Genomic DNA, 25751 nt, shown 5'->3' on the forward strand with positions numbered 1-25751 from the left:
ACTATTCTCAGAATAGTAAATGGAATACAAAATTAGTAGCAAGTTAGCTTAGCGATTAGAACTCAACACACATAAAGCCAAAGTCCAAGGCTCTCTTTCCACATTAGTCATCTTATATATCATGATCACAGACAATATGTTTAATACTGGCCAGCTATCTTTCAGACAGTTACAAAGGAACTGGGATGATATTAAATCAAACTGAGGCAGGAAGTAGATGGGCTCCACCAGGGTGAGCAACTGGATTTCGTTCCTTGTAGACAGAAATCCCAAAATGTCAATAGCAGGACAATCAAGAGAGGAGGCTGGGCCCTGCCCAGATAAAAGGATAAGAGACTCCATATTTCTTATTATCGAAGTCAAGGAGACCTTTCTGACTAGAAATTACTTGGAGGTCAAAAGGGGAGTGATGCCAGGCTACCCATAGACCTCTTCACTGGAATCCATCTTGGCTGAGAGATGTGCACACACACATGGGAGGACCCTGAGATAAACCAAATACAGACTCAGAACCAGGCAAATCAAAATGATTTGCCCAAGGAAACCCAGAAGAAATGCCCCATATAAGTGATTTAAACTACCACGAGGGCGAGACTCTCTCTCTGAGTCCGCCCGTGTGTCTATCCATATGTACTGTACTCTTTTCCTCCTAATAAACACTTTACTTGTTTCACTACTTTCCATCTTTGTGGGAATACTTTTCGGCAAAGCCAAAGGGCCAGGGCCTTGTCACTGACCAATTGTGTAGTGGCTAGTATTTGGCGTTCTCACTGCTGCGACCTGACCTCAATCTCTGGCTGGGAACCGAAACCCTGATTCAAGCCACTGCAGGCCGAGGCCACCCGAGATCAAAACTTGCCACTGTTACTGAAAAAAGTACATGCCCTAAAGAAAATGGGTCAGTAGTAAAATCTTTGCTCTAAAAATAATCAGCAAAAAACTGTTTGTGGTCTATTTATGTGTTATTAAGTGGCAACCTAGTTATTCTGAGATTGACAGTTTTTAATTAATAAATCTAAATGGAGAGAGTCAACACAGTGAAGGAATAGCAGGATATGGACTTTATCTCTCCCCACAAAGGCATCAAGAATACATCTACAAATGGAACAATTTGCATAGAGAACCTGCTGAATGCTAGCAAGGACTTCAGACATCTAAAAGGACAAGAAAGGTCCCTACATAACTGGGTAGGATGAAAGAAAAAAGAAGGGAAAAGGAAGAGGAGAGGAAGTGGGACAGGACCTGTACCCCTAGGGGGGAGCTGAAGGAAAAGAGAGGTTCCCCTCACCAGCAAGGAGATCTGTTGGGACAGGAGGGGAGCTTCAGGGGGCTATTGGAGGAGAGCACAACATCCAGTCTGTGACAGGCAGGACAGAATGAGGCCTACACAGATGGTACTTACCACAGCCCTGCACACCCCACCCTGAGAGGTGTGTCCACTGTTGCAGATGGGGGCTGGATGTTGGAACATGGGGTTTGGAGAATAGACTCAGGGAGAGGACTGCTGTTGGCTGCAGGGAGACAGCCTTAGGGGATGGGAGTTAGGAAATCGGCAACTAAGAATGCTTGTGGAGGAAACCCGGAACACCATAGAAGCCAAGTGCCATTGTGGAGTGATGCATAGGGGGCAGGGCCGCCATTGCAGCCTCTTTCCCTGGGCACTGGCCCCTGCCTCAGTGGGCACTTGGGAGGTCTCCTGCCAGAATCGGCACTCCCACAACACTGGCATTTGCTGTCCCCTCCTGTCCTGTCCATGTCCTGTCCCCACCATGGCAGGCACTCCCGTGACCCCAGCCTCCACCAACTCCATGTCTCCTCCTCACTGGGGCAGATTCGTGTGCTCCAGGGCAGTATCGGGAACAGATCCCTGTAGGTGGGCCACAGGGAGAGGTGGGGCTAAAACAACAGCTGAGCCCCAGGGACCGTGCACCTAAGGAAGAAAAGCTGAAATCTCTCCTCACAGCTGCACAAATCATGGATTGACATCCCTGCAAATGGCTTTGCAAACTCAGCACCTGCAGAAATTCTGAAAGGACAATGACTGCTTCGGCAGCCAAGATGGGTCTAGCTTTAGCAGCTGTAGATTTTGTGGGAATGTACAAATGGGGGTGGGTCCAGAGTCTGAGCTGCTCCCATAGCACCCACAGTGAGTACAGATCCATAATTACTGCAATCCTGGGACCTGACTTCAGTGAATCTGTGCTGGTGGTCTAGTGAAAACAACACCTGAGAGAAACCAGGACCAATTGCAGGCATGGTCTATCAAACATTTAGAGAAGAGTTAACAGCTATCCTACTCAAACTATTCCAAAAAAATTGTGAAGTAAAGAATATTCTACGAGGCCACCATCACCCTGATACAAAAACCATACAAAGATATCACAAGAAAATAAAACTACAGGCCAATATCACTGATGAACATACACACAAAAATCCTCAACATAATACTAGCAAACAGAATCAAGCAACACATTAAAATGATCATACCCAATCAAATGGGATTTATCCCAGGGATGCAAGGATTCTTCAAAATACCTAAGCCAGTCAGTGTGATAACCCACTTTAACAAATTGAAGAATAAAAGCTATATAAAAATCTCAAAAGATACACAAAAACCTTTTGACAAAATTCAAAACTGGTTTATGATAAAAACTCTCCAGAAAGTGGGCATAGACAGAACATACCTCAACAAAAGAAGCCATATATGACAAAAACACAGCAAACATAATTCTCAATAGTGAAAATCTAAACACATTTCCTCTAAGATCAGGAACAAGACAAGGATGTCTATTCTCACCACTTTTTTTCGACATAGTTCTGGAAGTCCTAGCTATGGCAATCAGATAAGAAAAGGAATCCTAATTGGAAAAGAAGGAGTAAAACTGTAACTGTTTGCAGATGACATGATATTATACATAGAAAATTCCAAAGATGCTACCAGAAAACTATTAAAACTTATCAAGGAATTAGGAAAATTGCAGGATACAAAATTAATATGCAGAAATCTCTTACATTCCTGTACACTAAAAACAAAAAATCAGAAACAAAAATTAAAGAAGTAATCTCATTACCATCTCATTAAAATGAATGAAATACCTAGGAATAAAACTACATAAAAAGGCAGAAAACCCATACTCAGAAAACTATAAGCTACTAACAAAAAACCTCAAAGACAACACAAAAAGATGGAGAGATATACCATGTTCTTGGATTGGAAGAATTAATATTATCAAAATTACTATACTACCCAAAACAATCTAGATATTCAATGTAATCTCTATCAAATTACCAATGACATTTTCAACAGAATAAAAAGAAAAATCTTACAATGTGTATGGAATCCAGGACCAAAAGACACCGAATAGTCAAAACAATCTTGAGAAACTAAAACAAAGCTTGAGAAATCAGGCTTCCTGACTTAAGAATATACTACAAGCCTACAGCCATCAAAAGAGTATAATACTGGCACAAAAACAGAAATATAGATCAATGGAACAGGATAGAAAGCCCAGAGGTAAACCCATGCACCTATGGTCAACTAGTCTATGACAAAGGAGGCAAGAATATACAATTGAGAAAAGACAGTCTCTTCAAAAAGTGGTACTGGGGGGCTTTGCTGGTGGTGCAGTGGTTGAGAGTCCGCCTGCCACTGCAGGGGACACGGTTTCGTGCCATGGTCTGGGAAGATCCCACATGCCATAGAGTGGCTAGGCCCATGAGTCATGGCTGCTGAGCCTGCACATCTGGAGCCTGTGCTCCACAATGGAAGAGGCCACAACAGTGAGAGGACTGTGTACTGCAAAAAAAAAAAAAAGTGGTCCTGGGAAAACTGGAGAGCTACATATAAAAGAATTAAATTAAAACACTCCTTAACACCACACAGAAAAATTAACTCAAAATGGATGAAAGACCTAAGTGTAAGGCTGGATGCAATAAACCTCCTAGAGGAAGACATAGGCAGAACACTCTCTGACAAAAATTGCAGCAAGATCTTTTGTGATCCACCTCCTAGAGAAATGAAAATAAAAACAAAAATAAATAAATGGGACATAATCAAACTTTAGAGCTTTGCACAGAAAAGGAAACCACAAACAAGACAACAAGACAACTCTCAGAATGGGGGAAATTATTTGCAAGTGAAACGACTGACAAGGGGTTAATCTCCAAAATATACAAATAGCCCATGCAGCTCAATAACAACGACAAAAAAAACCCTATCAAAAAATGGGCAGAAGATCTAAATAGACATTTCTCCAAAGAAGACATATGGATGGACAGCAAACACATGAAAAGATGCTCAACATCACTAATCATTAGAGAAATTCAAATCATAACTACAATGAGGTATCACCTCACACCTGTCAAAATGGCCATCATCAAAAAACCTGCAAACAATAAATGGTTGAGAGGGTGTGGAGTAAAGGGAAACCTACTACACTGCTAGTGGGAATGTAAATTGGTACAGCCACAATAGAGAACGGTATGGAGGTTCCTTAAAAAACTAAAAGCAGAGCTACCATACAACCCAGCAATCCCACTACTGGGCATATACCCTGAGAAAACCATAATTCAGAGTCATGTACCACAATGTTCATTGCAGCTCTATTTACAATAGCCCAGAGATGGAAACAACCTAAGTGCTCATCATTGGATGAATGGATAAAGAAGATGTGGCACATATATACAATGGAATATTACTCAGCCATAAAAAGAAACGAAATTGAGCTATTTGTAATGAGGTGGATAGACCTAGAGTCTGTCATACAGAGTGAAGTAAGTCAGAAAGAGAAAGACAAATACCATATGCTAAAATATATAAATGGAATTTAAGAAAAAAAATGTCATAAAGAACCTAGGGGTAAGACAGGAATAAAGACACAGACCTACTAGAGAATGGACTTGAGGATATGGGGAGGGAGAAGGGTAAGCTGTGACAAAGCGAGAGAGAGGCATGGACAGATATACACTACCAAACATAAGGTAGATAGCTAGTGGGAAGCAGCCGCAGAGCACAGGGAGATCAGCTTGGTGCTTTGTGACTGCCTGGAGGGGTGGGATAGGGAGGGTGGGAGGGAAGAAGATTCAAGAGGGAAGAGATATGGGAACATATGTATATGTATAAGTGATTCACTTTGTTATAAAGCAGAAACTAACACACCATTGTAAAGCCATTATACCCCAATAAAGATGTTAAAAAAAAAAAAAACTAAAAACTAAAAACAGAGCTACCCAGCAATCCCACTACTGGGCATATCCCCTGAGAAAACCATAATTCAGAAAGAGTCATGTACCACAATGTTCATTGCAGCAATATTTACAATAGCCACGACATGGAAGCAATCTAAGTGTCCATTGACAGATGAATGGCTAAAGAAGATATGGCACATATATACAATGGAATATTACTCAGCCATAAAAAGAAACGAAATTGGACGAGGGGAAGAGTAAGACATGGAGATCACCTTCCTCCCCACCGATACACCAGAAATGCATGGACACATGGAACAACTCCTACAGAACACCTACTGAATGCTGGCAGAAGGCCTCAGACCTCCCAAAAGGCAAGAAACTCCCCACGTACCTGGGTAGGGCAAAAGAAAAAAGAATAAACAGAGACAAAAGGATAGGGACAGGACCTGCAACAGTGGGAGGGAGCTGTGAAGGAGGAAAGGTTTCCACACACTAGGAAGCCCCTTTGCAGGCAGAAACAGTAGGTGGTGGAGCAGGGAGCTACAGAGCCATGAACTAGAGCACAGCCACAGGGGTGCAGAGGGCAAATAGGAGAGATTCCTGCACAGAGGATCAGTGCCGACCAGCACTCACCAGCCCGAGAGGCTTGTCTGTTCACCCGCCGGGGTAGCAGGAGCTGGGAGCTGAAGCTAAGGTTTCAGTTGGAGCGCAGGGAGAGGACTGGGGTTGGCGGCATGAATACAGCCTGCAGGGGTTAGTGCAACATGGCTAGCCAGGAGGGAGTCCGGGGAAACGTCTGGACCTGCCGAAGAGGCAAGATACTTTTTCTTCCCTCTTTGTTTCCTGGTGCGTGAGGAGAGGGGATAAAGAGCCCTGCTTAAAGGAGCTCCAGAGACGGGCACGAGCTGCAGCTAACAGCGCGGACCCCAGAGATGGGCGTGATATGCTAAGGCTGCTGCTGCTACCACCAAGAAGCCTGTGTGCGAACACAGGTCACTATCCTCACCCTCTTCTAGGGAGCCTGTGGAGCCCGCCACTGCCAGCGTCCCGGGATCCAGGGACAGCTTCCCCGGGAGAACACATGGAGTGTCTCAGGCTGGTGCAACGTCATGCTGACCTCTACTGCCGCAGGCTCACCCCACCCACGGTACCCATCCGTATCCACGGACTGAGTGAGCCAGACTCCCCGAAGCAGCTGCTCATTTGACCCAGTCCTGTTTGAGCAAAGAACAGATGCCCTCCTGAGACCTACACGCAGAGGCGGGGCCAAATCCAAAGCTGAGCCCTAGGAGCTGTGAGAATAAAGAAGAAAAAGGGAAAATTCTCCCAGCAGCCTCAGAAGCAGTGGATTAAAGCTCCACAATCAATTTGATGTACCCTGCATCTGTGGAATACATGAATAGACAACGAATCATCCCAAATTGAGGAGGTGGACTTTGAGAGTAAGATTTATGATTTTTTCCCCTTTTCCTTTTTTTGTGAGTGTGTATGTGTATGCTTCTGTGTGAGATTTCATCTGAATAGCTTTGCTTCCACCATTTGTCCTGTGGTTCTATCTGTCCGTTTTTGTTTTTTCCTTAAAAAAATTTTTTTCTTAATAATTATTTTTTATTTTAATAACTTTATTTTATTTTATCTTATTTAATTCTTTCCTTCCTTCCCTCCTTCCTTCCTTCCTTCATTCACTCCTCCCTCCCTCCGTCACTCCTTTCTTTCTTTTTTCTTTGTTTGTTTGTTTCTTTCTTTCTTTCTTTCCTTCCTACTTTCTTTCTTCCTGTCTTTATTTCTTTATTTCTTTCCTTCTTTCTTTCTTTCTTTCTAAATTTTCTCCCTTTTATTCTGATCCGTGTGGATGAAAGGCTCTTGGTACTGCAGCCAGGAGGTAGTGCTGCACCTCTGAGGTGGGAGAGCAAACTTCAGGACACTGGTCCACAAGAGACGTCCCAGCTCCACATAATATCAAATGGTGAAAATTTCCCAGAGATCTCCATCTCAACTCCAGCACCCAGCTTCACTAAACCACCAGCAAGCAACACTGCTGGTCACCCTATGCCAAACAACTAGCAAGACAGGAACACAACACCACCCATTAGCAAAGAGGCTGCCTAAAATCATAATAATTCCACAGACACCCAAAAACACACCACCAGATATGGACCTGCATACCAGAAACACAAGATTCAGCCTCATCCTCCAGAACACAGGCACTTGTCCCCTCCACTAGGAAGCCTACACAACCTAGTGCACCAACATTAGCCACTGGGGACAGACACCAAAAACAAGAGGATCTACGAACCAGCAGCCTGCAAAAAGGAGACCACAAAAACAGTAAGATAAGCAAAATAAGAAGACAGAAAAACACACAGTAGGTGAAGGAGCAAGATAAAAACCCACCAGACCTAACAAATGGAGAGGAAATAGGCAGTCTACCTGAAAAAGAATTCAGAATAATGATAGTATAGATGATCCAAAATCTTGGAAATAGACTATACAAAATGCAAGAAACATTTAACAAAGACCTAGAAACACTAAATCTGAAACAAGCAACAATGAACAGCACAATAAATGAAATTAAAAATACTCTAGATGGGATCGATAGCAGAAAAACTGAGGCAGAAGAACAGATATGTGACCTGGTAGATAAAATAGTGGAAATAACTACTGCAGAGCAGAATAAAGAAAAAAGAATGAAAACAACTGAAGACAGTCTGAGTCATCTGGGACAACACTAAATGCACCAACATTCGAATTATAGGGTTTCCAGAAGAAGAAGAGAAAAAGAAAGGGACTGAGAAAATATTTGAAGAGATTATTGTTGAAAATTTCCTTAATATGGGAAAGAAAAGAGTTAATCAAGTCCAGGAAGCAGAGAGAGTCCCATACAGGATAAATCCAAGGATAAATATTCCAAGGCATATATTAATCAAATTATCAAAACTTAAATACAAAGAAAGCATATTAAAAGAAGCAAAGGAAAAATAACACACAAGAGTATCGCCATAAGATTAACAGCTGATCTTTCAACAGAAACTCTGCAAGGCAGAAAGGACTGACAGGAAATATTTAAAATGATGAAGGAGAAAAACCTGCAACCAACATTACTCTAACCAGCAAGGATCTCATTCAGATTCGATGGAGAAATTAAAACCATTACACACAAGCAAACGCTGAGAGAGTTCAGCACCACCAAACTAGCTTTACAACAAATGCTAAAGGAACTTCTCTAGGCAAGAAACACAAGAGAAGGAAAAGATCTACAATAACAAACCCAAAACAATTAAGAAAATGGGAATAGGAACATACATATCGATAATTACCTTAAATGTAAATGGACTAAATGCTCCCACCAAAAGACACTGTCTGGCTGAATGGACACAAAAACAAGATCCATATATATGCTGTCTACAAGAGACCCACTTCAGACCTAGAGACACATACAGACTGAAAGTAAGCGGATAAAAGAAGATATTCCATGCAAATGGAAACCAAAAGAAAGCTGGAGTAGCAATTCTCATATCAGGCAAAATAGACTTTAAAATAAAGACTATTAGAAGAGACAAAAAGGACAACACATAATAATCAAGGAATCTATCCAAGAAGAAGGTATAACAATTGTAAATATTTATGCACCCAACATAGGAGCACCTCAATACATAAGGCAAATACTAACATCCATAAAAGGGGAAATTGACAGTAACACATTCATAGTAGGGGACTTTAACACCACAGTTTCACCAATGGACAGATCATCCAAAAATAAAATAAATAAGGAAACACAAGCTTTAAATGATACATTAAACAAGATGGACTTAATTGATATTTATATGACATTCTATCCAAAAAACAACAGAATACACATTTTTCTCAAGTGCTCATGGAACATTCTCCAGGATAGATCATACCTTAGGTCACAAATCAAGCCTTGGTAAATTTAGGAAAATTGAAATTTTATCAAATATCTTTTTGGACCACAATGCTATGAGACTAGATATCAATTACAGGAAAAGATCTGTAAAAAATACAAACACGTGGACGCTAAACAATACACTACATATAACGAAGTGATCACTGAAGAAATCATAAAGGAAATCAAAAAATACCTAGAAACAAATGAAAGTGGAGGCATGACGACACAAAGCCTATGGGATGCAGCAAAAGCAGTTCTAAGAGGGAAGTTTATAGCAATACAATCCTACCTTAAGGAAAAGGAAGCATCTCGAATAAACAACCTAACCTTGGAACTAAAGCAATTAGAGAAAGAAGAACAAAAAAGCCCCAAAGTTAGCAAGAGGAAAGATATCATAAAAATCAGATCAGAAATAAATGAAAAAGAAATGAAGGAAATGATGGCAAAGATCAATAAAACTAAAAGCTGGTTCTTTGAGAAAATAAACAAAATTGATCAACCATTAGCCAGACTCATCAAGAAAAAAAGGGAGAAGACTCAAATCAGTAGCGTTAGAAATTAAAAAGGAGAAGTAACAACGGACACTGCAGAAATACAAAAGATCATGAGAGATTACTACAATGAACTCTATGCCAAAAACATGGACAACCTGGAAGAAATGGACAAATTCTTAGAAATGCACAACTGTCAAGACTGAATCAGGAAGAAATAGAAAATATGAACAGACTAATCACAAGCACTGAATTTGAAACTGTGATTAAAAGTCTTCCAAAAAACCAAAGCCCAGGACCAGATGGCTTCACAGGAGAATTCTATCAAACATTTAGAGAAGAGGTAACACCTATACTTCTCAAACTCTTCCAAAATATAGCAGTGGAGGAACAGTCCCAAACTCATTCTACAAGGCCACCATCACCCTGATACCAAAATCAGACAAGGATGTCAGGAAGAAAGAAAAATACAGGCCAATACCACTGATGAACATAGATGCAAAAATCCTCAACAAAATACTAGCAAACAGAATCCAAGGGCACATTCAAAGGATCATACACCATGATCAACTGGGTTTTATTCCAGGAGGCAAGGATTCTTCAATATACGCCAATCAATCAATGTGACACTCCATATTAACAAATTGAAGGAGAAAAAACAAATGATCATCCAAATAGATGCAGAGAAAGCTTTCGACACAATTCAACACTCATTTTTGATAAAAGCCCTCCAGAAAGTAGGCATAGAGGGAGCTTTCCTCAACATAATAAAGGCCATATATGATAAACCCACAGCCAGCATCGTCCTCAGTGGTGAAAAACTGAAAGCATTTCCACTAGGATCAGGATAAAGACAAGTTTGCCCACTCTCACCACTCTTATTCAACATAGTTTTGGAAGTTTTAGCCACAGCAATCAGAGAAGGAAAGGAAATAAAAGGATTCCAAATTGGAAAAGCAGATGTAATGCTGTCACTGTTTGCAGATTACATGATACTATACATAGAGAATTCTAACAATGCTACTGGAAAACTACTAGAGTTAATCAATTAATTTGTTGAAGTAGCAGGATACAAAATTAATGCACAGAAATCTCTGGCATTCCTATACACTAATGATGAAAAATCTGAAAGTGAAATCAAGAAAACACTCTCATTTACCACTACAACAAAAAGACTAAAATATCTAGGAATAAACCTACTTAAGGAGACAAAAGACCTCTATGCATAAAATTATAAGACACTGATGAAAGAAATTAAAGATGATACAAATAAAGGGAGAGATATACCATGTTCTTGGACTGGAGTATCAACATTGTGAAAATGACTCTACTACCCAAAGCAATCCACCGATTCAATGCAATCCCTATCAAACTACCACTGGCATTTTTCACAGAAATAGAACAAAAAAATTCACAATTTGTATGGAAACACAACAGACCCCGAGTAGCCAAAGCAATCTTGAGAATGAAAAACCGAGCTGGAGTAATCAGGCTCCCAGACCTCAGACTATACTACAAAGCTACAGTAATCGAGACAGTATAGTACTGGCACAAAAACAGAAAGATAGATCAATGGAACAGGATAGAAAGCCCAGAGAAACACCCAAACTCATATGGTCACCTTATCTTTGATAAAGGAGGCAGGAATGTACAGTGGAGAAAGGAAAGCCTCTTCAATAAGTGGTGTTGGGAAAACTGGACAGGTACATGTAAAAGTATGAGATTAGATCACTCCCTAATACCATACACAAAACTAAGCTCAAAATGGATTAAAGACCTAAATGTAAGGCCAGAAACTATCAAACTCTTAGAGGTAATCATAGGCAGAACACTCTATGATATAAACACAGCAAGATCCTTTTTGACCTACCTCCCAGAGACATGAAAATTAAAACAAAAATAAACAAATGGGATCTAATGAAACTTAAAAGCTTTTGCACAGCAAAGGAAACCATAATCAAGACCAAAAGACACCCCTCAGAATGGGATAAAATATTTGCAAATTAAGCAACTGACAAAGGATTAATCACCAAAATTTATAAGCAGTTCATGCAGCTGAATAAGAGAAAAACAAACAATCCAATCCAAAAATGGGCAGAAAACTTAGACATTTATCCAAAAGACAAACAGACTGCCAGCAAACACATGAAAGAATGCTCAACATCATTAATCATTAGAGAAATGCAAATCAGAACTACCATGAGATATCATCTCACACCAGTCAGAATGGCCATCATCAGAAAATCTAGAAACAATAAATCCTGGAGCACGTCTGGAGAAAAGGGAAAACTCTTGCACTGGTAGTTGGAATGTGCATTTGTACAGCCACTATGGAGAACAGTATGGAGGTTCCTTAAAAAACTACAAATGGAAGTGCCATATGACCCAGCAATCCCACTACTCGGTATATCCCCTGAGAAAACCATAATTCAAAAAGAGTCATGTACCAAAATGTTCATTGCAGCTCTATTTACAATAGCCAGGACATGGAAACAACCTAAGTGTCCATCATCGGATGAATGGATAAAGAAGATGTGGCACATATATATAATGGAATATTACTCAGCCATAAAAGGAAACGAAATTGAGCCATTTGTAATGAGGTGGATGGACCTAGTGTCTGTCATACAAAGTGAAGTAAGTCAGAAGGAGAAAGCCAAATACCGTATGATAACACATATATGGAATTTAAGGAAAAAAATGTCATGAAGGACCTAGTGGTAAGAAAGGAATAAAGACACAGACCTACTAGAGAATGGTCTTGAGGGTACTGGGAGGGAGAAGTGTGAGCTGTGACAGGGCGGGAGAGAGGCATGGACAGATATACACTACCAAACGTGAGGTAGATAGCTAGTGGGAAGCAGCCGCATAGCACAGGGAGATCAGCTCGGTGTTTTGTGACCGCCTGGAGGGGTGGGATAGGGAGGGTGGGAGGGAGGGAGACGCAAGAGGGAAGACATATGGGAACATATGTATATGTATAACTGATTCACTTTGTTATAAAGCAGAAACTAACACACCATTGTAAAGCAATTATACTCCAATAAAGATGTAAAAATGTAAAATAAAATAAAACGTTCTGAGAAAAAAATTATAAAAAGAAACGAAATTGAGTTATTTGTACTGAGGTGGAAGGACCTAGTGTCTGTTATACAGAGGGAAGTAAGTCGTAAAGAGAAAAACAAATACCATATGCTAACACATATACATGGAATTTAAAAAAGCAAAAAAAACAAAAAACGTTGGTTCTGAAGAACCTAGGGGCAGGATAGGTGTAAAGACGCAGACATAGAGAATGGACTTGAGCACACGGGGAGGGGCAAGTGTAGGCTGGGACGAAGTGAGAAAGTGGCATTGACATATTCACACTACCAAATGTAAAATAGATAGCTAGTGGGAAAAAGCTCCATAGCACAGGGAGATCAACTCGGTGCTGTGTGACCACCTAGAGGTGTGGGATAGGTACGGTGTGAGGGAGACACAAGAGTGAGGGGAATATGGGGATGTATGTATACGTATAGTTGATCACTTTGTTATACAGCAGAAACTGACAGAACAATGTAAAGCAATTATACTCCAATAAAGATGTTTAAAAAAAAAATGGCTCGATGTCATCCTTGGAGAAGCCCAGGGCCCAGGCCAAAACTCATTGTATACAGTATGTGTATATCTTTTAACTCTTTCCTGCTTTATATCCAAGTAAAATCTCATTTAAATGAGTCTGGGAAAGACTTGAGAAATAAAGGGAAATAAGGGAAATCTGGGAAATAAAGGGAAACAGCTGTCACAAAAGAGAAAGAGAAGAAGACACAGTCAGCTTCAGTTATGCCTCAATACTGCCTTGTTGATGGGGTTTATAGGGCACGTGCTTGAGCCCCAGATCTTTTCTAGCATTTACTACAAGGCTCTTCTCTGGTTCATCGCTTCACTCATTCTTCCCTCTGCTTCAAACTCCAAATTAATAAGTACAAATGGAAAATCAAAAGTTTTAGCATACTCTTCACAAGAGCTAGAATAAGCCATTTACAGCTTTATATTTTCATAGATATTACTTAGTTAATATTTCTTAAGTAACACTTGGAAATTTTGACACTATTTTTTGTCCATTAAAGCCTTATTTTTATATATTTGACTATTTTCATTGATTTAACAAGTATGTCTAAAAAACAAAGTAGTCATTCATCACGATTATTTTTTAATTGGCTTTACCTCAACAGTTTTTTGAAAGTAACGCTTATTGTCTTATCAGCAACAATAATCCAAGAATATAAATGTTCCAAATATCATTTCTATTTTCATTTGCAATTCTTTACATATATTTCTATCAATACATTTTTTTGCTTCTTAATATAGACATACTTTGTAGGAATTTTTAAATGTAAAACATTGTATGCAGAAAATAAAATTACCCATAATCCTGCTATTAGCATTTTGATGTATTTTCTTCCTTTCTTTTCACCATAAATATGTTTGTTTCATGTAGGAAATATCAAACTATACTTACAGTTTTACGTTCCTGTTTTTTTCATGTGAATGCTAGGGCTACAGTGATGAGCAAAACAGACAAGATTCCTGTCCTCATGGAATTTTAATCTAGTAATTTACTGAAACCACTCCCTAATCTGGGACTTTTAGTGTGTTTCCAAATTTTAAAATTGTATGTAAAACTAAAATGAAAGGCTTTGTGTGTAAATAATGTTACTTAGGATGCATCCCTAAGAGTGGAATTACTGGACCTCAGGGTAGGAACATTTTTCAAGGCTCTTCACACATAGTTAGTATTCCTTTTATTCCTTTATATGATTGTGGTCCACTTTTTACTTAAAAATTGAATGGACTTCATTACTTTCCTTTAGAAGGCAATACTATTTGACAGATTTTTGAAACTTAGCTTGGCCAATAAAATGGTTCTGAGATATACTGCATAGCACTGCTCAAATAGAAACTAACTTGATGTCTTGAATCACACTTCCTTCCATTTTCTAAAATAAAATGGGTCAGTTTTATATAAGAAATACAAATTTACATAAATAAAATTAATCCAATGTCAAAGAAAGTGGTTTAAACAAACTGAGAATAACTAATGAATTACTCTTCCTCCCAGGACCAAAACGATGCTCACTTTCAGTTATCTAGGACACATAAAAGACATTCATCTCTGTACACATTCTAACCTACTGAACAAGTTTCCATTTCATATAATGAAAAGTTCACATTCACAAATTTCCTACCAAGTAGAATTTGATAACTTTTTCTAACATAACTCTATACATAATGAATATTTGTGTTCAAGTTTGGGGAGAAAAAAACCACATTTCAGACTTGTTGTTACTATTTTAATAGACATTTTACCTTTGCTTAAAATACATTCCTAAGAATAAACTATATTCAAGTTATTCTGAGGAAAAATCACTGTGAACATATACATAGTCTTGGCTAAAACAAAGCCTGAATGTGAAGAAAATGTACCCAATTACAGTTGCTCTTTATATAGGAATGATTATATTCTTGTATTTTCCTTTCAGCTTATATAGCTCTTTCACACACACACTCATATACATATGCATACATCTGTGTGGACACATGCATGTCCAAAACTTGTGTTAAAATAGGAGGATATCAAACAATTAGATGTTTATTAAACAATCAGATTCAATCAGTGAAAAACTGATTCTCTCATTTCAAGCTGTGAAGCACTGTGTGTGAACATAGCTATGATTATTGAATAGACTTCAAAAGCACCTATGCACTGTGAAATGTAATTACTCTGTCTTTTCCCTTTAACTTCTTGTTTTTTAGTCTCTTTATAATGTCATCACTCAACATTACCAGTTTGAACTTACAGTGCTAAAGTCTTGGCAACAGATGGGCAGGAGAAATGCCTCTTCCAAGACTGTAAGTCAACTTTCCAATATTTTTTAATTGTTTTTAATGGTTAATATGCTCAATTAAGTTGCATATTTATATTTTAATGTAAATAATGTTTCTCTCATGGTAACTTTATGTATAGATTAAAAGTTGTATTATAAAGAGAGGTATAAAATTTCCATTAATATCTTGGGTGTTTTACTTTGAGATTTAGCTATTTCAGGCTCTTTCACCAAATAGCTGCATGGCCTTGACGATTTTATCTCTCTGAGTGTGTGTGTATGTGTACTTTTAACCACATCTTATTTTAGAGAGAAGGGAAACAATGTATGTGAAGGCACTTTAAAAAGTAAAGCAGATTACAACATAGTAAGACTTTATTATAGTACATTGGTATACTTAATTTTATATGTAAAGAAAATTAGGCCATTCTGTTGTTCTGATAAAAATGAAGACTTTGTATTATTTCCAATTGAGAAAATTACAGCGAGTTGATTTTTTAAAGTCATCATTAAGTGGATGATAAAATATTATTCATAGGAATTAAATGTATTTCTTCAGGATTTAGTGGCTACATCTTTCAGTGTTTGTCTTTATTTTAAAGGTCAATCTCCTTTAAAAGAATATTGATGAGAGTAATACAAAAAATTATGATAATGTAGGCCACATTGACTTAGAGCTAACAGCTAATATCCATGTGTATTAAGTTTAGCCATATGAGATGATCAATATTCAACCATTTTTTGACCTACAAAAATGGAAATTTCTTATGATACAATCTAATTTTAAAAGCTAGTGGGATTGCAAATTAATAGTCACTATGGAGAACAGTACGGAGGTTCCTCAAAAAACTAAAAATAGAATTACCATATGACCCAGCAATCCCACTACTGGGCATATAACCTGAGAAAACCATAGTTCAAGAAGAGTCATGTACCACAAAGTTCATTGCAGCTCTATTTACAATAGCCAGGACATGGAAGCAACCTAAGTGTCCATAGACAGATGAATGGATAAAGAAGATGTGGAACATATATACAATGGAATATTATTCAGCCATGAAAAGAAACGAAATTGAGTTATTTGTAGTGAGGTGGATAGACATAGAGTCTGTCATACAGAGTGAAGTAAGTCAGAAAGAGAAAAACAAATACTGTATGCTAACACATATATATGGAATAAAAAAATTGTTCTGAAAAACCTAGGGACAGGACAGGAATAAAGATGAAGATGTAGGGAATGGACTTGAGGACATGGGAGTGGGAAGGGTAAGCTGGGACAAAGTGAGAGAGTGGCATGGACATACATACACTACCAAATGTAAAATAGATAGCTAGTGGGAAGCAGCCATATAGCATAGGGAGATCAGCTCGGTCCTTTGTGACCACCTAGAGAAGTGGGATAGGGAGGATGGGAGGGAGATGCAAGAGGGAGGAGATATGGGGATATATGTATACATATAGCTGATTCACTTTGTTATACAGCAGAAACCAACACAACTTCTAAAGCAATTATACTCCAATAAAGAAGTAAAAAAAAAAAGATACAGTTAAGGCGGCATAGACATAGTTGGAGGATATGAAGAGGTAATTTATAGAAAAGGAAACCTCAAAGACCAGTAAAAATATGAAAAGCTACACAACCTCAATAATGAAATGAATGTTTAGAAAATCTTTGACTCAGAAATTCAAATTCTAAAAAATTATAGGGATTTGTTCCTTTTTAAATGATACATTTCTGTAATGTTTGGATTTTTTCAATGAGTATGTATTACTTTTAGAATCAGAAAAGTCAATACAGTTTGAAAGAAAAAGAATGATTTGATCTAGAAATTAAAATTGAGTTCCCTAGTGCTTTCATAAACGTACTTCTAGTTTGATGTTGCCTACATCTAATCTTACCTCTTACATCACAGAGGGCTTAGAATTATGTCACTAATGGGCATTATCTCTTTGAAACACAATGTTATAAGCAAAACCCTCTCTAGTGAGACATATTTCCCTCCCCATATTCCCTCATACCACAGGGCTCAGAGGTGCAGTAGGTGTCTGCTTGTTTCCTCAGTGGCATTTCCAAGTCATTCTCCTTCTCTACTCCCTAAAAAGAGTCAGCTTTGAATCTTATGTCATCAGATTATATCACCTGCTACCTTTCCTTTCTATATTCATCTACTGACTTCCAGGTTACTCTCCTTCATTTTCCCATGATTTTTTTTTGTCTGGCCTACTGCCATTCCACTATCTGTACTCTTGTCTTAATTCCTAGTGATTTTTCTATGTAGACATTGTCATACCCTAACATCTCAATTCTTTGACTTTATCTTCTCCAACTAGCTTGTCTTTCATCTTATTTCAGTGGCTCATGTCCATACATATCACTCCAAAATCTCATTTTCAAAGATTTCACTCTCCAAAGATTGCCTCAGGTAACTTTAATAGCCCCACTCCAACGATTATTCTGCCCCTCTAAAACCTACCATTGATTTACCACCTTTGAAATATCACTCATCAATCCCCTCCCTGTGGCTTTACTTATGTTCTTACCCATTATAGATTCTTACCTATCTTAAATTCTTATAGGCTTATGGTGAATCAGCACAAATAATTCCCTGCATACATCCTCAATTCCATTTCCCCACTCTCCTTTTGACACCTCTGCTGACAAAACCCCAAATTTTAGATAAATCCAACTCTCCTATTACTCCATGATAGTAGCTTTGCAACTGAATGTGGTTGAGGAAAGACATGTAACCATGAAAACTGGCTTCAATTTAGATTTATGATGACAAACTGCAAGTACACAGTTAATGTTACCTGGCAATAATATTAAACTTCTATCATCTGTTCACAGCTCTCCTACTCTTGAAGATGAATTTTTCTAACCTTTTCTTTTCTAAAATCTACAATACCTTCACTCTATCCTACTCTCAGCTAATAGAGACAACTAGGGGAAAAATTTACCATTATCACAACTGAATATACTAATCTACATGCATCTTTACAACCCTATTTTCTGCCTTCCCTCCTGTTAGAGCAGATGCCCTCTTCTTGCTCATACCTGAGTATAACTTGAGTGGGTTAATTTCCTAGGGAAACCAAAACAAATCTCCACAAATCAGGTGGCTTAGTTGTCTCACACTTCCGGAAGCTGAAAGTCCAAAATCAAGGTGTCAGCAGATTTGGCTCCTTCTGGAGGCTCTGATGGAGCTCCTATGCCTCTGTCCTAGCTTATAGCAGTTGCTGGCAATCATTGACATTCTTTGGCTTATAGCTGCATCACTTCAATCTCTGCTTCCATTATCACAAGGTTCACTCTCCCTGTGTGTGTTCCAAATTTCCCTCTTCTCATAATGACACCAGTCATTGTATTAGGCCCCACCTTAATCCAGAAGGACCTCATTTTAACTTAATTTTAAGTGAGATTGTACAGTATATGTCTTTCTCTGACTTATTTCACTTATCATAATATCCTCAAGGTCCATCCATGTTGTCATAAATGACAGGATTTCCTTCTTTATCATGGCTAAATTAAATAAATGATAGATAGATAGATAGATAGATAGATAGATAGATAGATAGATGATAGATAGATGGATGATAGACACACCTCACATCTCTTCAATAGAATGATTTCATTTTCTTTGGATATATGCCCAGAAGTGTGGTTGCTATATCATATGGTAGTTCTGTTTTTAATTTTTAAAGAACCTCCCTCTTGTCGCCCACAGTGACTGTACCAATTAACATCTGCACCAAGAGTGCCAAAGTTCCCTTTTCTCCACAGCCTCAGCAATACTTGTCTCTTCTCTTTTTGGTAAGAACCATTCTAACAGGTATGAAGTGATATCGCACTCTGGTTTTGATATGGATTACTCTGATTATTAAGTATGTTGAGCATATTTTCATAAACCTGTAGGCCATTTGTATACATACTTTGGGAAAGTGTCTCTTCAGTTCCTTTGCACATTTAAAAAAAACTTCAGATTGTTTGGTTTATTTTTGCTGTTGAGTTGTATGAGTGTCTCATATATTTTAGATATTAACCCTTTAACAGATAGATGATTTGAAAATATTTTGTCTCATTTTGTAGTCTGCTTTTTCATTTTTATATTGTTTCTTTTGCTGTGCAGGAGTTTTCAGCTTGATGTCGTTCCACTTGTTTATTTTTCTTTTGTTGATTGACATTTGGTACATATTTTCATATACCTGTTGACTTTTCGTATGTCTTTTTTGAAAAATATTCACTTCCTTTGTCCATTTCTTAATCTGTTTACTATTTTACTACTGAGTTGTATGGGTTCCTTAAATAATTTGGATGTTAACCCCTTATCAGATAATTGGTTTGCAAATATTTTCTCCCATTATATGTGTTGCTTTTTAAATTTTATTGGTTGTTACTTTGCTGTACAGAAGCTGTTAAGCTTGATGTAGTCCCACTTATTTTTGCTTTTGTTGTCTGTACTTTTGGTGTCATATCCAAAAATTCAATTGCAAGAGAATATCAAAGAGATTTTCCCCTGTTTTCCTCTAGGAGCTGAACATTTTCAATTTTTACGTTTAAGTCATTAATCCATTTCAATTTTTTTTTGAGTTGTGTAAGATAGGGGTCCACTTTTATTCATTTGCATGTGGATATCCTGTTTTCCCAGAAGCATTTAAGAGGCTCTCTTTTCCCCATTTTGTTATCTTGGTACCCTCATAAATAATTTTGTGACCATATATGCAGGGGTTTATTTCTGAGTTCTTAATTCTGTTCCATTGGTCTATGATTCTGTTTCCTATGCCAGTACCATATTGTTTTGATTGCTATAGGTTTGTAGTATAGTTTTCAATCAGTAACTCTGATGTCTTCAGCATTATCCTTCTCTCTCAAGAATGCTTTGCCTATCCACAGTCTTTTGTTGTTTTGTACAAATTTTAGAATTGTTTTTTCTATTTTTGTGGAAAATGCCATTGAAATTTTCATAAGGATTGCATTTAATCTATTTAATATATATATGGCTTTTGATTGGTAGTATGGACATTTTAACAATATTATTCTTTTGATTCATGAACTTGGGATGTCTTTCCATTTATTCATGTCTTCTATATTTTCTTTCATCAAAGTCATAATTTTTAGTGTGCAGATATTTAACTTCCTTGGTTAAATATATTTATAAGTATTTTGTTATTTTTAACTATTGTAAATAAAATAGTTTTCTGTATTTTTCAGATATTTTGGTTTTAGTGTATTGAAGTAAAAGAAATTTCTATGTTTTGTATCCTACAACTTTACTGAATTTGCTGATTAGTTCTAACAGTTTTTGGTATAGTCTTTAGGATTTTCTATATTCAAGATCATATATCTGCAAACAGAAATAATTTGACTTCTTCCTGATTTGGATGCCTTGTATTTATTTTCTTGCCTAATTGATCTGGCCAGGATTTCCCGTCTACGTTGAATAAGAGTGGCAAGAGTGGTCACACTTGTTCCTGATCAGAGAGGAAAAGATTTCAACATTTCACCATTCAGAGTAATTTAAGATGAGGGTTTGTCATTGATGGCCTTTATTACATTGAGGTACATTTCTTCTATAGTCAATTTATTGAGAGTTTGTTCCTATATGGAAGAATGCTGTATTTTGTCAGTGCTTTTTCTGTATCTACTGAGATAATTATAAGATTTTTATCTTTTATTCTATTAATGTGGATTATCACATTTACTAATTTTTTTATCACAGTGTATAATCATGTTAATACCATTGTGGCTGGTAGATATTTGGTATGGTTTCAATCTTCTTAAAGTGTCTAAGACTTGTTCTGTGATATATTATATTATCTTTCCTGGAGACTGCTCTTGAGAGGAATATGTATCCTGCTGCTATTGGATGGAATATTACATATATGTCAGTTAGACCCATTTGGTATAAAATATATTTCGAATCTAATGGTTCCTTATAGATTTTATGTCTGGAGAATCTATCTATTGGTGCAAGTGGCTACCGAAGTCCCCTACTATTATTGTATTTGTGTCCATTTCTGCCTTCACACATGTTAGTATCTGCTTAATATATTTAGGTACTCTAATTCTTTGCTGAATATATATTTCCCATTGTTATGTTCTCTTGATGAATTGATCCCTTTATAATTCTATTTCTCTTCTTTTTCTCTTATTACAGTTTTTGACTTAAAGTCTATTTTGTCTGATGTAAGCATAGCTCCCTCTGTTTTCCTTTGATATCTACTTGTATGGAATATATTTTTCCATCACTTCATTTTGAGCCTATGTGTGTTCTTAAAGCTGAAGTGAGTCTCTTGTAAGTGTCATATAGTTATGTCTTGTTTTTGTATTCGTTCAACCACTCTATGTCTTTTGTTTGGAGAATTTAATCCATTTACATTTAAAGTAATTATTGATAAATAAGGACTTACTAATATCATCTTATTAATTGCCTTCTGGCTGTTTCATAGTTCCCTTGTTTCTTTTTCCTCTCTTGCTGCCTTCCTTTGTAAACTGATTATTATCCATAGTAATATATTTTGATTCTCTACTTCCTCTATCTTTTGTGTATCTATTATAGTTTTTTGTTTTGTGGTTACCATCAGTCTTACCAAAAAATGGCATTGATGTAATATTCTATTTTACACTGATAAATACTCAACTTCAATTAAGTAGTGGTTAATATATCATCATATTACAGTATTAGAGTATTCTGAATTTGACTATATACTACTTTTCCAAATGTGTTAAATATATGCATATGTTTTCATGTTACTAATTATTGTCCTTTAATTTCATCTTGAAGAACTCCTTTCAATATTTCTTGTAAGAAAGTTCTAGTGGTAATGAAATCTGTCAGATTTTGTTCGTCTGGGGAATTTTTTCTCTCCTCTATTTCTGAAGGAAAATTTTGCTGGGTAAAGTATTCTTGGTTGGCAGTTTTTTTGGTTGTTTTTTTTGTTTTTTGATTTCATCACTTTGAATATACCATCTCACTCTCTCCTGGCTTGTGAGATTTCTGACTATTGAAGTCAGAAACAAATTGTTCTTTTGATGGTATCTCATATATCGCACAGGCTTTCTTAAGTCTTTTTCATTTATTTCCTTTGTTCTATTCTGACTCAATAATTTCAAAGGTCCCATCTTCTAATTCATAGATTATTTTCTTCTGTTTGATCTATTCTGGTTGGTGCTCTCTATTGCATTTTTTTTCATTCACCATGTTCTTCAGCTTGAGAATTTCTGTTTATTTCTTTATGATTTCTACCTCTTTGTTAAACTGATCAATTTGTTTGTGTATTGTTTTCCTGATTTCAATGAATTGTCTTTCTGTGTTTTCTTGTACCTCCTCAAAACAGCCATTTTGAATTCTTTATTAGGTAAATTAAAAGTCTCTATATCTTTGTGATTAGTTACTGGAAGATAATTGTGATCCTTTTGTGGTACCATGTTTCCTTGATTTTTCATTTTTCATGAAGTTTTGCATTGCTGTCTTCACATTTGAAGTTGCAGTGACTTTCTCCATTCTTTGGGAGATAAATACCTTCCATCTGCCCTGCTAGGGATTCTGAGGCTTTCTCAGACCCTCTATGGCTATTCCTGCTCCATACTTCTTGATCCATTTTGTTGCAGAATTCTTAAGCTTGTGTACCATCTCTCAATCTTGTAGTGCATCAGGCCAACTGCTGACAGTCTCCCTTTTACTTTCCTAGGGGTAGAACAGAAGCTCATGTTTGTGGTCTCTCCTTGGCTCACAGATTCATGCCAGCTTTCTGTGCATGCTCACTATTCATCTTTCAAAGTTCACTCTTACCACCATTAAAGGCATGCACAGGGAGCCAGCCACAGGGTGGGAGTATATATGGGTGAGGCACATGGAATTTTGGGGTGCCTGTGGGCCAGTTGGGGGGATCCATGAGCAAGTCATCCCAGCAGCTTGTGGGTAGGCTTCTTGATGTAGTTTGCAACACAGTAGGATTTACTTCCCTTTAATTCCCTCTGAGGGCCATATCTGCTCTTCTCTCAACCTCTTTCCACCCATGTTGTTCATAAATCAGTACTCTGGATATGGTGAGAGAGAAATGATCCTCTTTGGCAGCATTCTACACAGCTGAGGAAGCTGGGTGCTCACTCACACAACCTCACTGTCCCCCATGGGAGAAATCACAGGACAAGGAGGTTTCTTTTGGCCCTGAACTGTGCTGCCCTAGGCAAGGGGTGATGCCTGTAAAGTCAACTATTGATCTTACCCTTTCCAAGCACCCAAATTTGTATTTTTTTTGCTCTCATGTGGCCTGGAACCTCTCCCCTGGAAACCTGGACTTCCACAAGTGCTTTCTCATCTGTGGCTGATTGTCTAAGACAACGTTCTCCAGGGAATCCTGGACCATAGTTGAGAGTGGCCGAGGATAGTTTTTGGGTCACTGCAGAGTCCACAGCTGGGACCAAGGCCTGTTATCCAACACACAGGTGAGCAAGATTATTCCTTGGTCCCTTGGTATGTTGTATTGGATCCCACAGCTCCTACAAAGGCACTTTTGTCTGTGGATGCATAAATTGTTATTGTTGCGGGGGGGTGAGCATGTGGTATGAGTGAGGGATGTCTTATTCAGCCATGTTGCTGACATGACTCTATCATATTTTTCTTAATTCTCAATAGGATCACTCCCATCAGCATATCAAAAAAAAAGCAGAATGAGTTCCTAGCGTTAAAAAATATTCCCTTGACCACACAGCCTTTCAGTTACCACCCCATTTTCTATCACCTTTATATAGCAAAATTTTTGAAGTAATTATCCGTATTAGTTATCTCCACTTCCTTTTCTCCCATAAACAATCTTTATTTTAACCAGATTTTAATGAAAATGGTTAATACATATATATGGTAGAAAATTTTAAAAGAACAAAAAGACAAGTCATAAAAAGTTACTTTCCCATACTAGGTCTCCAACCCTCATACCCGAATCCCCAGTCCACTCACTATTACTAGTTTCCCCTTTCACTCAAACTTACCCTAGACTTTCTCTCAAACTACCCTAGACTCCATGGAAACAATGACCTTTACATTTTAAAATCCACTAGCAACATTTGTTACAGTTGATCCTCCTTTTTATATTATTTTTCTCTTGGTTATTGTATTACTATCCTCTTTTGTTATCACTTCCATCATACTAGTTATTCCTTTTCAGACTCTATTGCTGTTCTTTCTTCTCTCCAATCTTTAAATGTTGGGAAACCCAAAAACTCAGGCCTTGGACCTCTTCTCTTTCTTATCTATAACTGTTTAATATGCAATATCACCAGTCCCATGGTTTTATATATCATCTATATGTTCATGAATTCCAGTTCTCTATTCCAACCAGATCTCTTCTATAATTTATATATATATATATAACTGCCATATATATATATATATAACTGCCTTATTGACATCTCCACAGGAATATCTAATATCTCAAACTCAATATGAAAACAAAATTATTGCTTCATTCTAAACATGGTCATCAACAAATATTCTTCTTCTCAAAAATTGGCACCACTATTCATTTGGTTGTTCAAATATACACAGACACACACACACACACACACACACACACACCAACACATTTTTGGTGTCATCCTTGACTGTTCTCTTTCTCTAGCAGCTAAAATCCAGTATATCAGCAAATCCTATAGAGACCACTTAAAAAATATACCTAGAATTCAGTCATTTATCATCACCAATTGTGCCACCAAAATCTAAATCATCTTGATCTCATATCTAGATTGTTGTAAAATCCTCTTACCTTGTGTATTAGTCTCCAATGGCCAATGTGCAAATTACCATAAGCTAAATGTATTAAAATGACATAAGTTCATTATCTTATAGCTCTGGAAAGCAGAAGTTCACAATGAGTTGTTTTGAGCTAAAATCAAGGTGTTGGCAGGGCTGAGTCCTTCCGGAATCTTTAGGGGATAACTCATTTGGTGTCTCCTCCAGTTTTGGTGGCTACCAGCATTTCTTGGATGTGTGACTGTTGTCATATTGTCTCCTCTATTTCTTCAGTCAAATCTCCCTCAGAGTCTCTCTTTAAAAAAACTATTGTGATTACACTTAGGATCCACCTGGATAATCCATGATGATCTCTCCAACTCAAGATACTTAACTATCATACCTACAACTTCCCTTTTGCTATATAAAGTAATAATTACAAATTCTAGAGATTAGGAAATGGATATCTTTGGGGTTTATTATTCAATTTACCACAGTCTTCCCTGGACCCCAAAGATGCATGTCCTTCCCATAAGCAAAATACATTGCTCTCAACACAACATCC

At 37.4% G+C, this 25751-nt stretch overlaps 1 protein-coding gene across 1 annotated transcript in view; it reads left to right on the top strand.

The window, feature by feature from the left end:
• Positions 1-25751, top strand: part of CYLC1 (cylicin 1) — a gene marked incomplete at both ends in the record, with an annotated part of 134475 nt that overhangs the window by 41530 nt on the left and 67194 nt on the right. The window contains 2 exon segments of the mRNA XM_082865120.1: positions 15388-15483; positions 23105-23166. Coding sequence (XP_082721246.1) covers positions 15388-15483; positions 23105-23166 — 158 coding nt within the window.

The sequence above is a fragment of the Leucopleurus acutus genome (genome assembly GCF_964270905.1).
Source record: "Leucopleurus acutus genome assembly, chromosome: X".
NCBI lineage: Eukaryota > Metazoa > Chordata > Mammalia > Artiodactyla > Delphinidae > Leucopleurus > Leucopleurus acutus.